The sequence below is a fragment of the Mercenaria mercenaria genome, chromosome 16 (genome assembly GCF_021730395.1).
Source record: "Mercenaria mercenaria strain notata chromosome 16, MADL_Memer_1, whole genome shotgun sequence".
NCBI lineage: Eukaryota > Metazoa > Mollusca > Bivalvia > Venerida > Veneridae > Mercenaria > Mercenaria mercenaria.
Genome location: NC_069376.1, coordinates 20,888,952 through 20,903,815, shown reverse-complemented (window position 1 = coordinate 20,903,815; position 14,864 = coordinate 20,888,952). Strand labels below are relative to the sequence as shown.

Here is a 14,864-nt window from a genome sequence, read left to right as displayed (position 1 = left end):
GATTGTATGCATACAAATGTTTGACCTCTATCTATGATGTATGCATTCAAATGTTTTACCTGTATCGAGGATGACTTCTGTACAGTGCGTGTGCATACAAATGTTTGACTTCTATCCAGTGCGTTTGAATACAAATGTTTGACTTCTATCCAGAATGTGTGCATACAAATGTTTAACCTCTATCCAGGATGTGTGCATAAATGTTTGGCCTCAATGTAGGATATGTGCATACAAATGTTTGACCTCTATCGAGGATGTGTGCATACAAATGTTTGACGTCTATCCAGGATGTCTGCATACAAATGTTTGACGTCTATCCATGATGTATGAATACAAATGTTTTACTTCTATCCAGGATGTGTGCATACAAATGTTTCACCTATCCAGGATGTGTGCATACAAAGGTTTGACCTCTATCGCGGATATGTGCGTGCAGGGTAGAAATAGTAAAATATGCATGAATGAGCATGGCTGTACTATGAATGAGCAGAGGATAATGTGATCATGTTATCATCTCAGCATTAGGTTGTTAATGGACACAATGTTAGGAAGTATTCCTGTCCACAAACCTCAAAACAAGGTAAAATCGGTGCGACTCTATGAAATGATGACTAAATATAAAGTGCACAACAGCCTTATTTAACACTACCAACCACAGCAACAGGCCCCATAACTAAACGCAGTATTATGTTGGTTCTATATTAGTACATTTTGATAATATGAGGGTTATCCATGGCTGTGTGGTTAAAGTTACTGACTTTGAATCAGTTGCCCCTTACCGATGTGGATGCGAGCCTTACTCGGACATTGAATTCTTCATTGTTTAATAAGTTCTATTAAACAGACACATTTACTTTACAGAGATGACTCTCACATGAAAGGTCAGATATCTTTTAAATTCAGGGTGATGCCTTTGATTTTGAAGTGAGTTGTTGAAGTAGCCTACCTGCGGTATCGGTGTAACATTAAATATTGGCCTCGTTGAAAGTTGACCCCATTGATCAAAATTTAATGTTGAAATGTTGGCGGGGTCAGTTCTCAACGTTGAAAAAGGACCTTTTGATTAAAATTTAATGTTGAAATGTTGGCGGGGTCAATTCTCAACGTTGGAAAAGGACCTTTTGATCAAAATTTAATGTTGAAATGTTGGCGGGGTCAATTCGCAACGTTGGAAAAGGACCTTTTGATCAAAATTTAATTTTGAAATGTTGACGGTATCAATTCTCAACGTTGAAAAAGAACACATCGAGTCTATTTTCAACGGGGTCAATATTTAATGTTACACCGGAAGCGTAGTACCTCCATTCCTCTTCCTCGTCGGTACAGGCGGTACCACAGGCATAGTTTAGTACTCGTGCCTATATAGTACTGTATATTGATTTTACACAGCGCTGTATTGTACATACAACTACGCTTTATGACCACAAGACATTAATCAATAATAACTACCGGTGTGAATAATTATCAGAGCGCTGAATTTTGACAGATTATCCTATTGTATCATGGTATCAAAGCCTTGTGAAGATCAAAATGAAGATCTGACTTCTAGAGTATTTACAATGTTTTCATATTTACTGTAATACTGACCTAATTTTTGATACCAGATGACCCAGTTTACAAATATTTCGTGAATTTATTGACGGTAAGATTCTGACCGAGTTTCCTGAAAGTTGGACCAATATTAAGACCTCTATAGTGTTATCAGTCAAGCCGTTTACGACGGAGGACACGTGGTGATCACAATAGTCAACCTTAAGCATTCTATACCCAGGTGAGCAAAAATATGATAGAAGAAACACTATCAAATGTATTGAATATTTATTGACAGCTTATATATTATGTACAAACAATACATTTATTTTTAAAAGATTACACATAAAGGCAACTATAAACAAATGTGCACAAATCGCTCGGCTGATGTGGGAATTACCAGGTTGTGCCTTAAACCGTTTAAATATCCTGAAGGTTTTCTTCGCAAAAAAGCCGTTGTGTCATAACATAATCTGAACTTAGAAAACCAGCTTGAACTGCCACTGTGTCATTCAATAACCTGAACAAAGAGACCCAGCTGGAATACCCCTATATCACACCATAACCTCAATACAGAGACCCAGCTTGAACTGTCCCTTTGACATATCGTTACCTGACGGCAATCCATAAGTAATAGAAAGAGCATTGAAACTCGAGGGTAAACGATTTGTACGAGGGGGCGTAGCCCCCGAGTATAAATCGTTTACCAGAGAGTTTTAATGTTCTTTCTGTTTTGTATCATAGCCTTCCATATATGGTAGTTGTAGGCGTTCCTCATTTCCATATACAGCAGTTCAATGAGTACTTAAAATCCTTGCTTTACAAATGTGTAAAGCCCAGGTAAAATAAACCAATGCGAGAGCAGAAAATCACTAAAATACACTTCGCTGTCTACTATTCCAGACACGCTGGCATACTTTCCTATCCAACAGTGCGGTAACTAGCGTTCGGGTATTAAATACCTGCACACTTTTAGTTACCGCACCCTGTAGTCAGTGTATACGATTTACCTGCAGCAAATTTGTTAAGAAAAAACACCGAGCTATGATACAACTTGAACACAGAGACCTAGCTTGAACATAACCTGTGACATACTGTAACCTGAACACAGATATCCGGCTAGAACTGCCCCCTTGTGATAAACAACAATTTGAACACAGATACCTAGCTTGAACATAACCTGTGACATACCGTAACCTGAACACAGATCCGGCAAGAGCTGCACCCTTGTGGCAAACCACAATTTGAACACAGAGACCTAGCTTGAACATAACCTGTGACATACCGTAACCTGAACACAGAGATCCGGCAAGAGCTGCACCCTTGTGGCAAACCACAATTTGAACACAGAGACCCAGCTTGAACATAACCTGTGACATACCGTAACATGAACACAGAGATCCGGCAAGAGCTGCACACTTGTGGCAAACCACAATTTGAACACAGAGACCCAGCTTGAACATAACCTGTGACATACCGTAACCTGAACACAGAGATCCGGCAAGAGCTGCACCCTTGTGGCAAACCACAATTTGAACACAGAGACCCAGCTTGAACATAACCTGTGACATACCGTAACCTGAACACAGAGATCCGACAAGAGTTGCGCCCATGTGGCAAACCACAATTTGAACACAGAGAACCAGCTTGAACATAACCTGTGACATACCGTAACCTGAACACAGAGATCCGGTAAGAGCTGCACCCTTGTGGCAAACCACAATTTGAACACAGAGACCTAGCTTGAACTACCACAGTGGCATAATATACTGCCCCCAGACTGTACAAGATAATCTGAACACAGAAACCCAGCTAAAACTGTCCCTGTTGCACTTTATAAACAGATTCAGCCGTCCCTTGAGGCACATCATAACCTATCCAGAGACCAAGTATGAACTGCCCTTGTGACACACCGTAACCTGGACACAGTGACCCAGCTAGCTTCACCTGTGCCTGTAACATAGCATAAGCTGAACAGAGAAGCCAAGCATGAACAGGCTTGGAAATGTGCAGTTTATTCGAATAGTTTCTAGTGATGTGGCTCCGAATACGTCTACATATACGATTCAGGTACACAAGTTAACCAATACAAAGGAATGACCTTTACAAGTCTAGAATCATCACATGATCGTGTAACTGTAATTAAAACAAATTCAGTATTTGTTCCTAAGTAAGGTTGTCTTATAATTCAGGTAGGAAATGAACAAGTCTTGCTGGGTCCTGAAATGCCCTGCAGGTAGGAAATGGACAAGTCTTGCTTGGTCCTGAAATGCCCTGCCGTTGTATAGCCGATCCGTGCATATATCCGTACTATTATACCAAATAAAAGCCTGTCTCAGAACCCAGAACGTCTATCATTTTACACTTTACCTATATTCACAACAAAGGCACATGGTTATAATGCTATAGTTCGAACATGTATACAGAATGAAAAATGTAAGCTCATATAAGCCAGTATGTAATACATGCGAACAAGTAAAATCTTGACCACACTTCGGAACTACTGAAGTAACCGGTCTTTTCCTTTAAAAATTTAGTAGGTTAAAATATGACACAATTCATGCCGTTTTTTGGCATACATCTGGGTAGTGTGGGCACATATCTGGGTAATGTGGGAAAATATCTGGGTAGTGTGGGCATATGTGTGGATAGTGTGGGCATATATCTGGGAAGTGTGGGCACATATATGGGTAGTAACCTAAGTGTTGGCACGTATTTGGGTAGTGTGTGCATGTACACGAGTAACGTTGGTAAATGTCTGAAGCTTGAACTATCACAAATAATCCAAACATAAGAAATGAAAAATAAAACATAAAATATATTTTCAGATTTCAAGTTTAACGGATTAATGTTCTGTTTAAAAATCCGAAAATGTCCGAATTAAATTTCAACTTAGTTACAGATGCATGGTATCAAAAGTAACACATGTACTAATTTTTAAATGTTTCATAAAATATGGACTACATAACATGAACAAGATGAAAGAAATATATTCAAATGGACCAAGTCGCTCACATGAGCAGAGGACCTGTCAAAACCTCGCTTCTGTCAAAATTTGCTGAACATCAATTAAGGGCCTCATTGAAAGCTTCTTAAAGCTTTTGTATTATTTGTTTTTGCTGTAAAATCCCAGTATGTGACTGTTTACATGGACCAGTATGTGACTGTTTACACGGAAATGGTCAAACCAAGGACGTTACAGATCAAATTCTTTAGAAGAAGTTTTTTTCATAGTCAGAGGTCCCCTATCTGCACTCAAGCGGAAACATTTGAATAAAATTGTTCTAGCCTAGGATGCTATTCACCAAGTTCAGTGAAGATCATGTGAGAGAAGTAATTAAAGATTGTTCCTATTTCTAGTGTTGGCAGCCTCTAAAATGTGTAAAAAAAACAACATTTAAACAAAAGTAGAGCGTGCATGGAAGGAAAACTCCTGTATAAAACATGTTAGATGAAGATTCGTTCAGAGGTTTATAAGAAGAAATTGATTCTTTTCTGTTTTTAGCTCTGGTTACCCTAATTAAGAGGCTAAGTGGGACCATCTGAAAAGTTTTAACACATTTAAAAGTATGCATGCTGTAGACATTGTTTAGATGAAGGTTTATCAGGCACTTTATAAGACGACCATTAGAAGTGCTTAGATCTATTGTTCGCCTTGGCAGCTCCTTAAAGGGGGCAAGCCAAACCATTTGAGTAAAACTGAGAGAGTCCCATCCAACGATGCTGCAGACCAAGTTTGGTGAAAATGTTTCAAGTGGTTTATGGGAAGAAGTTATTGTTTCCTTTTTCAAGCGAAACCATTTGAAAAAAAAAATCTTGAAAGATGTCGATATCAGGATGCTACAAACCAAGCTTGGTGTAATTCTGACCGGAAGTGATGTTTAAGGAAAGGTATTGACGCAGGTCGCAGAACGATAGACGAGGGACACCGGCCCATCCAGCTATAATAACAATTCATCCTGAACAATGTTTTGATGAGCTAAAAGATAAAAAAATGTAAGTGATATTGAAACAACCGTTCTAGACGACAGTTTGTTAAAAAACACGTTTTGTCTCCGTGGCATTTCAGAAGTGAAGAGCTAATGAATCAAACTGTGTAAAGTTTTATTCTATATAACATAGTAAAACAAAAATAAAGACACGAAAAGAAAGATAATTCTGCGTTGAATGAATGATGGTAATGATTGGTCCTAATCAGTATACTAACTTTAAAAGACTACACCGTGATCATCACAGGAGACGAAGCAAAACTTAAAATTGACAACTTAACAATGTGTAAAGCTGAATATAAACAGTGTTTATTAACTAAAAAGTAGAAAATAATAATAATGATAATATATAATAATAATAATAATAATAAAAAATAATAAAAAACATCAGATGTGTGTTGGGACAATTTTTCGATTCCTGATTTTCTTACATCTACAATATATGATTTTTGATAAAGAAAATGTACAATTTGGCAAGTACATGTACTTGTATTTTGATTTTTCCAACCTGATTATGAACATAAACTAAGTTGAATATAACGTGAGAATATACATAAATGGGGGTATGAACATAGAATAGTAATCATGCGATATGTCATACACTCGAGTTAAAGAAAGCGCGGTTGAACTATAAACAAAGATGAACCTAAACGGTATAAACTATCATAGTATGAAATAATGGGCTCATAAAAGTAATGGAAATACGAGTGCTGTGAAAATTGAGACTGTTTTGTTCTGACCGACTGCCTTGTTAGGAAGTCATATTAATGATTGTAAATGGTCCTGAACGCTCATCTGACCTGATTATTGTCTTTGATTTGTATGACACATGAAACATGAATGGTGACAATTTGTTTAGTTAAATATATAAACTGGTCGAGTGCCCTCATCTGAGCAAATCTTAAAGAGGGTCGTACAAAAATGCTATGGACAAGTTTGATGAAGATCAGCCAAGCAGTTCAAGGAAAAAAGTCACTTGAACAAAGTTTCTACTTTAACAATGTTTAAGCTCCAACTTCTCCATAAGGGGGTCAAATGCCGCGACCTGAAGACATTTTAAAGGATTTAAATTTGAATGCTACGAGTTGATGAAGATCCATCAAGGGCTTCATGAGAAGTTGTTTAAAAATATTTTCTTGCTCGCTCTAGAGGCTCCCAAAAGGAGGTAGGTGCCCACATTTTAACAAAATAGAGGACCTTATAATGATGCTAAAGACCAAGTTTGATAGAACATCTATTAAGCGGTTCGTGAAACGGTGTTTAACGGCATTTTTATGCTAAGTCCTAGCAGACGCTAAAATAGGTCAAGTGCACATAATTGAAATTAAACAGGAGAGGACATTAAAATAATGCTTCGGATAAATTCGAGGGAGATCTATCAAACGGTTCATGAAAAGAAACCATTAAAAGGTATTACTAACTTTAGCTCTTTCAACCCCTAAAAGTCCCCAAGTGCCCCCATTTGAAAAAAAGCTTGAAGAAGACCATAAAATAATGCAAAAGATTGTTTGATGAAGATCCTTCAAGCGGTTCATGAGAAGAAGTCGTTAAAAGATATTTGTATTAATTAAGCAAGATTTATAAGGAGATGTGACTACTTTTTAACTTTAGCGGCCCGCCAAAGGGGTAAAGCTGAAACATTTGAGCAAATATTTTAGAGGACCTAACCAAGATACTTCAAACCAAGTTTGGTGCATTTCTGTCCAGTAGTTTCGCAGGAGAGGTTTATGCAAATTGTGGACGACGGACGATGGACGCCGATTAATCCATCAATAATATAGCTCACCCTGTACCTTCCCTGAGCTTAAACAGATTTTACTTGAATTTTGATGCTATCAGGAGTGTTTAATACTGAACATTTTTAAATAAAAATTGTATGAAATATTATTTATATTGTACTAATTACTAATCTCTAAATACCATGTTCTTTACTGGAATAAGAGAGAAATAAAGTTCATCGAAACAAAATATCTATAAAAGAAAATAATTTGTTTGAAAGCCTTTCGGGAGTTCTATACTGTAGGAGAGTTATATAATTTGAAAACAAATATGTCACAAAAACACCTTGTTATGTGTCCCATTGTTTATATCTATGTTGACAACATACAGTGACCTATTTTGACCATGCTGAAATTCTTTAGAAACATATGTTACACCGTTGTTAATGTAATTTCCATCAGTTGTGAGTGTATAATCGACTCGCCCAATAATTAGTTAAAAAGGGAAAACCAATTCCAAGATTTTGTTTTCCCCGTCGTTTCGGGTTCAAAGACTTCAGTAAGAATGGTTTCCCTTTAAACGTATTCAATATTACAAAATTTAATCACTCTTTCAATAGAAATATGACAATTCTAGCGTTTACTTATCTTTAACATAAAATCAAATTGATTTTGGGAACTATAAACATATTAACCATGGATGGAAAAATGTTTTAAAATCTTCAGATACAGTTTGTTGTAAATGCCGTAACATTTGTAAAGCAAACATAATTAAAGATTTAATTATATAATCACATGCTTATGTCGGTTTTTTGATGACACATAATATGTTTCAGGTATTAACTAAAATATCTGCAGAAAAAAAAACAACAACAAGGTAACGAGATGGAGAGTGGAGAGTCACTAACTTGTATATCTAATTAAGAACACATATTTGAACTGTTTCTTCCTATTCTTGGCACAAGCAGCCCATTTGTCAACTACAGTTGTAAAGTACAACCATTCTAATAAACTTCCGAGATACAACCCGCCTTGTCAACCTCAGGGAAGTTGATTAAAATGAAACTGTTGACGACATAAGATGAATGTCAGAACACAAACATTAAACAATTGCTAACCCTCGGATAGCTGTTTTATTAATTAGGCCGGGAACAACAAATGAAGTTTGACACCAGGAGGTATGAACTGGTTATGTAAAACTTTTTGATTGTAGAGCATTCAGTCAATCATCAACATCTCGTATTCAAACGAAAACTATATATATATATATCGGTTACTTTGTTACACAGTATTGTACGATTTCATTCAGGCAAAATGATTTCACTCTTACATTCAATATTTTGATGTTCTCTGCATCAGTGTGTACCCAGACAATGTAAACTGGGAACAAATGTTTGTGTCTAATGCCGTTTTCTCCCCATACAGCAATATATACAAGCGGTTAAGAAAGCCATTGCTGTCGCTCCTATTCCAACCCAGAAGGACCAGCCAAAACTGCCATACAAGCCCTTTTCCAACTCGATACCCCAATCGTCATGAGCCTTCACACCAAATATGACAATTCCTACCGCCATCGAGATACCTGAAATATATACTGTACACCTGTATTTCATATAAGATTACAACATTGTACGCATTTATCAAATAAATGTGATTTTTCATGACAATACTCATTGTAGCCCGCTGGCCCTACAAGGCCCGCATGTTTAAACAGGTTCGGAAGATGGGTTTGCAAGGAAAATGTCTGTAAAATTACACCGTGTATTTTAAAATAGTGCTAGTGTTTTCTGATGAGAACATTTTAGAAATTTCTTCTGAATAAATACGGGCATGTAATGTGTGTTATTGTAATGTGGGTGGAGGGGGTGAGTTGCAGGTAAGGTAAAAGTTGTTGGAATGATGGCATAGGATACTAAGAGACAATATCAAACAAGGTGACTTATAAAATTTTAACAACATACATACATACATACATACATACAGGGGAATAAATAAACAACCCCAGGTGGTCATGTTTTTGATGGAACGGAATAATTTGTATAATCTTTGAATAGAGTCACCAAAGAAACATTTGTGTAAAAATATTTTAAAATCGGCCCGTAAGTTTCTGACAATGAGGTCTTTAAAGTTTTCACTGTATAAATATAGGGGAATGTGACCACGCCCCCTAGTGGCCATGTATTTTGACGAATCGGGATAGTATGAACAATCTTGGTAGAGGATTAAACAAGGACTATTTGTGTGAAACTATTTCAAAATCAGCTGTTGTTTGAATGTTTTTCTGATTTTAGCTCTGGCGGCCCATAAGTGCAACCAAGCGGATTGATTTAGGAAAGAAGACTATCCAAGTAACATTCAGGCCAAACTTCATCAACTAGCACTACACGGTTTCAGAGATGTCGTTTGAATAAAAGTGTGGACGGACAACAGACGGACGGACGCCGGAGTGTGAGTAATCACAATAACTCACTTCGAGCACTTCCTTCTCAGGTGAGCTAAAGAGACACTTGGATAAATCATTCACTCCTCGATGTGTCAATATCAACTGCTAGATACCGAATTATTCCTCTACCGGCTGTTCTCCTAAGTATACCGAAGCAGTTCTGCTGTTCATAGAAGGGCGTTCTGACTGACCGAAATAATTGACTGGTTCACTTTTACCATTGTCCAGTTATCTCTAAAATTAACCCAACTCAACCTTTATTACTCAAGGTAATCTAATTGTCATTATAGCAAAGTTAAAATGTACAACACGTACAGGTAAGGTCCATGGGATGCTGGAGAGGTAAGGTCCATAGAGGTGCTGGAGAGGTAAGTTCCATGGGGTAATGGAGAGGTAAGATCCATAGAGGTGCTGGAGAGGTAAGGCCCATATGGAGGTGCTGGAGAGGTAAGGCCCATATGGAGGTGCTGGAGAGGTAAGTTCATAGAGGTGCTGGAGAGGTAAGGTCCATATGGAGGTGCTGGAGAGGTAAGTTCATAGTGGTGCTGGAGAGGTAAGGTCCATATGGAGGTGCTGGAGAGGTAAGGTCCATATGGAGGTGCTGGAGAGGTAAGTTCATAGAGGTGCTGGAGAGGAAAGGCCCATATGGAGGTGCTGAAGAGGTAAGTTCATAGAGGTGCTGGAGAGGTAAGGTCCATATGGAGGTGCTGGAGAGGTAAGGTCCATATGGAGGTGCTGGAGAGGTAAGGCCCATATGGAGGTGCTGGAGAGGTAAGGCCCATATGGAGATGCTGGAGAGGTAAGGTCCATGGAGGTGCTGGAGAGGTAAGGTCCATATGGAGATGCTGGAGAGGTAAGGTCCATGGAGGTGCTGGAGAGGTAAGGTCCATATGGAGGTGCTGGAGAGGTAAGGTCCATATGGAGGTGCTGGAGAGGTAAGGCCCATTTGGAGGTGCTGGAGAGGTAAGGCCCATATGGAGGTGCGGAGAGGTAAGGCCCATATGGAGGTGCTGGAGAGGTAAGGCCCATATGGAGGTGCTGGAGAGGTAAGGTCGATATGGAGGTGCTGGACAGGTAAGGTCGATATGGAGGTGCTGGAGAGGTAAGGCCCATATGGAGGTGCTGGAGAGGAAAGGCCCATATGGAGGTGCTGGAGAGGTAAGTTCATAGAGGTGCTGGAGAGGTAAGGTCCATATGGAGGTGCTGGAGAGGTAAGGTCCATATGGAGGTGCTGGAGAGGTAAGGTCCATATGGAGGTGCTGGAGAGGTAAGGTCCATATGGAGGTGCTGGAGAGGTAAGGCCCATATGGAGGTGCTGGAGAGGAAAGGCCCATATGGAGGTGCTGGAGAGGTAAGTTCATAGAGGTGCTGGAGAGGTAAGGTCCATATGGAGGTGCTGGAGAGGTAAGGTCCATATGGAGGTGCTGGAGAGGTAAGGCCCATATGAAGGTGCTAGAGAGGTAAGGCCCATATGAAGGTGCTGGAGAGGTAAGGTCCATGGAGGTGCTGGAGAGGTAAGGTCCATATGGAGGTGCTGGAGAGGTAAGGCCCATATGGAGGTGCTGGAGAGGTAAGGCCCATATGGAGGTGCTGGAGAGGTAAGGCCCATATGGAGGTGCTGGAGAGGTAAGGTCGATATGGAGGTGCTGGAGAGGTTAGGTCCATATGGAGGTGCTGGAGAGGTAAGGTCCATATGGAGGTGCTGGAGAGGTAAGGTCCATATGGAGGTGCTGGAGAGGTAAGGCCCATATGGAGGTGCTGGAGAGGTAAGGTCCATATGGAGGTGCTGGAGAGGTAAGGCCCATATGGAGGTGCTGGAGAGGTAAGGTCCATATGGAGGTGCTGGAGAGATAAGTTCATGGAGGTGCTAGAGAGGTATGGCCCATATGGAGGTGCTGGAGAGGTAAGGCGCATATGGAGGTGCTGGAGAGGTAAGGCCCATATGGAGGTGCTGGAGAGGTAAGGCCCATATGGAGGTGCTGGAGAGGTAAGGTCCATATCGAGATGCTGGAGAGGTAAGGTCGATATGAAGGTGCTGGAGAGGTAAAGCCCATATGGAGGTGCTGGAGAGGTAAGGTCCATATGGAGGTGCTGGAGAGGTAAGGCCCATATGGAGGTGCTGGAGAGGTAAGGTCCATATGGAGGTGCTGGAGAGGTAAGGCCCATATGGAGGTGCTTGAGAGGTAAGGTCCATATGGAGGTGCTGGAGAGGTAAGGCCCATAAGGATGTGCTGGAGAGGTTAGGTCCATATGGAGGTGCTGGAGAGGTAAGGTCCATATGGAGGTGCTGGAGAGGTAAGGCCCATATGGAGGTGCTGGAGGGGTAAGGCCCATATGGAGGTGCTGGAGAGGTAAGGCCCATATGGAGGTGCTGGAGAGGTAAGGCCCACATGGAGGTGCTGGAGAGGTAAGGCCCATATGGAGGTGCTGGAGAGGTAAGGTCCATATGGAGGTGCTGGAGAGGTAAGTTCATAGAGGTGCTGGAGAGGTAAGGCCCATATGGAGGTGTTGGAGAGGTTAGGTCCATAGAGGTGCTGGAGAGGCAAGGACCATATGGAGGTGCTGGAGAGGTAAGGTCATAGTGGTGCTGGAGAGGTAAAGTCCATATGGAGGTGCTGGAGAGGTAAGGTCCATACGGAGGTGCTGGAGAGGTAAGGTCCATATGGAGGTGCTGGAGAGGTAAGGTCCATAGAGGTGCTGGAGAGGTAAGGCCAATATGGAGGTGCTGGAGAGGTAAGGTCCATATGGAGGTGCTGGAGAGATAAGTTCATAGTGGTGCTGGAGAGGTAAGGTCCATATGGAGGTGCTGGAGAGGTAAGGCCCAAATGGAGGTGCTGGAGAGGTAAGGTCCATATGGAGGTGCTGGAGAGGTAAGGCCCATATGGAAGTGCTGGAGAAATAAGGTCCATGGAGGTGCTGGAGAGGTAAGGTCCATATGGAGGTGCTGGAGAGGTAAGGTCCAAATGGAGGTGCTGGAGAGGTAAGGCCCATATGGAAGTGCTGGAGAAATAAGGTCCATGGAGGTGCTGGAGAGGTAAGGTCCATATGGAGGTGCTGGAGAGGTAAGGTCCAAATGGAGGTGCTGGAGAGGTAAGGCCCATATGGAGGTGCTGGAGAAATAAGGTCCATGGAGGTGCTGGAGAGGTAAGGTCGATATGGAGGTGCTGGAGAGGTAAGGTCCATATGGAGATGCTGGAGAGGTAAGGTCCATGGAGATGCTGGAGAGGTAAGGTCCATATGGAGGTGCTGGAGAGGTAAGGTCCATATGGAGGTGCTGGAGAGGTAAGGTCCATATGGAGGTGCTGGAGAGGTAAGGCCCAAATGGAGGTGCTGGAGAGGTAAGGCCCATATGGAGGTGCTGGAGAAATAAGGTCCATGGAGGTGCTGGAGAGGTAAGGTCCATATGGAGGTGCTGGAGAGGTAAGGTCCATATGGAGGTGCTGGAGAGGTAAGGTCCATATGGAGGTGCTGGAGAGGTAAGGCCCATATGGAGGTGCTGGAGAAATAAGGTCCATGGAGGTGCTGGAGAGGTAAGGTCCATGGAGGTGCTGGAGTATCTACTCCATAAGTCCTGACACCCTATAAAGTTCGAAGGTTCTAGGTCAAATAGTTCTCCAGTTATTGATCGGAAATAAAATGTGATAGACGGAGGGACGGACAGGGCAAAAACAATATGTCTCCATAAAAACGCCTGTTTTGCGTTTTTTGTAAGAACCGAAGTACATATTTTGTATTTGGGTTCAGAAAAGATTTTTCCGAGCAGGAGAAGAAATGTTTGCAGCTGTCCTCAATGAAAGTTTTTTTTTATGCGCCTGTAGTTCTACACTTTAACTTGCAATTTTCTATATGCTCCAAGAGTAATCCTGGGATCGTAGACAATGTCTATAATTGTAATTCTTTTTAATGTCATTATTGTCCAATTACGGTTTCTTTTTGGAAGGAAGAATGGGGCCAGCTTCCAGGCAAAAATACTGCTATGATAGACGTCTGGTATGGGAGAATGACAAGCAATCATTTACATGTACAAAGCTTGTTTTAAATTCAAAAGACAAACCATTTTTAAAGTTAATGATCAGAATTTTACTCAAGAGAAAACCCCTGTTTAATTTACTGAACTGCTAAGTTAACAGCCTATGGATTTTTAAGGCTAATCTTTTAGCTCTATTGAGTAGGAATGGTAGTAGGAACCTTTTTGATGTTAATTGATAATTCTCATCATTTTGTATAGCCAATAGTTTTTTTCCTAGTGTTAAACTCTGGTCAGTGGTTTTTAAGATAGTGGATGAAATATGTGTGAAAGGGGAGAAGAGCAATATGTGCTTTTCAGAGTTCCACGCCTGTTAATTTGGACCCCAAAACGTTTTTTAAAAGTTATATTTACTGTACAGGCAGTACACTGGACCCTGACATCAAAACAAAACGCTTGTTAAACTTTCACATGAATGACTTTTGTTACAATATTTTCAAAATTCATGATAAATGCAATAATTACGGAAATAAACAAGAGGGCCATGAAGACCCTGTATCGCTCACCTGACCTTTTGACCTAAAGATCATCAAGATTAACATTCCGACCAAGTTTCATTAAGATATGGTCATAAATGTGGTCTCTAAAGTGTTAACTAGCTTTTTCTTTGATTTGACATGGTGACCTAGTTTTTGACCCAACATGACCAAGATTCGAACTTGAACTAAAGATCATCAAGATTAACATTCTGACTAAGTTTCATAAAGATACAGTCATAAATGTAGCCTCTAGAGTGTTAACAAGCTTTTCCTTTGATTTGACCTAGTGACCTAGTTTTTTACCCCACCTGACCCAGCTTTGATTTTGACCACGTTTCATTAAGATATGGTCATAAAAGTGGCCTCTACAGTGTTAACTAGCTTTTCCTTTGATTTGACTTGGTGACCTAGTTTTTGATCCTACATGACCCAGATTCAAACTAGATCTTGAGAATATCAAGATTAACATTCTGACCAAGATTCATGAAGATACAGTCATAAATGAGACCTCTACATTGTTAACAAGCTTTTCTTTTAATTTGACCTGGTGACCTAGTTTTTGACCCTGGATGACCCAATATCAATCTCCTCCAAGATTTTATTGAGGGTAACATTCTGACCAAGTTTCATTAAGATTTGGCTAAAATTGTGACCTCTAGAGTGTTAACAAGCTTTTCC

At 40.5% G+C, this 14,864-nt stretch overlaps 2 protein-coding genes across 4 annotated transcripts in view; both read right to left on the bottom strand.

Annotated features, from left to right (window-relative positions):
• Positions 1-1,803: 1,803 nt before the first annotated feature.
• On the bottom strand, positions 1,804-5,967 carry LOC123541106 (uncharacterized). Its single transcript, XM_053526330.1, has 2 exons — positions 2,584-5,967; positions 1,804-2,160 (listed from the first exon to the last, which is right to left on the bottom strand). The coding sequence occupies exons 1-2, from the start codon at positions 3,195-3,197 to the stop codon at positions 2,085-2,087; spliced, it is 690 nt and encodes a 229-aa protein (XP_053382305.1). The 5' UTR covers positions 3,198-5,967; the 3' UTR covers positions 1,804-2,084.
• Positions 5,968-6,394: 427 nt separating this feature from the next.
• Positions 6,395-14,864, bottom strand: part of LOC123540114 (transmembrane protein 47-like) — a 69,119-nt gene continuing 60,649 nt past the window's right edge. For all 3 annotated transcript variants that reach the window (XM_053526333.1, XM_053526334.1, XM_053526332.1), the window contains exon 3: positions 6,395-8,819. In XM_053526333.1, coding sequence (XP_053382308.1) covers positions 8,638-8,819 — 182 coding nt within the window. In that variant the 3' untranslated portion in view covers positions 6,395-8,637. The remainder of the gene's footprint in view (positions 8,820-14,864) is intronic.

What these genes read in the sequence shown, in the direction of transcription:
- LOC123541106 (XM_053526330.1), bottom strand. Translation starts at nt 3,197, where the DNA reads ATGTCACAGGTTATGTTCAAGCTGGTTCTCTGTGTTCAAATTGTGGTT. An exon ending in GCTAGGTCTCTGTGTTCAAG is followed by an intron (nt 2,161 to 2,583) that starts TTGTATCATAGC and finishes TCTTTCTATTAC; the next exon opens with TTATGGATTGCCGTCAGGTA.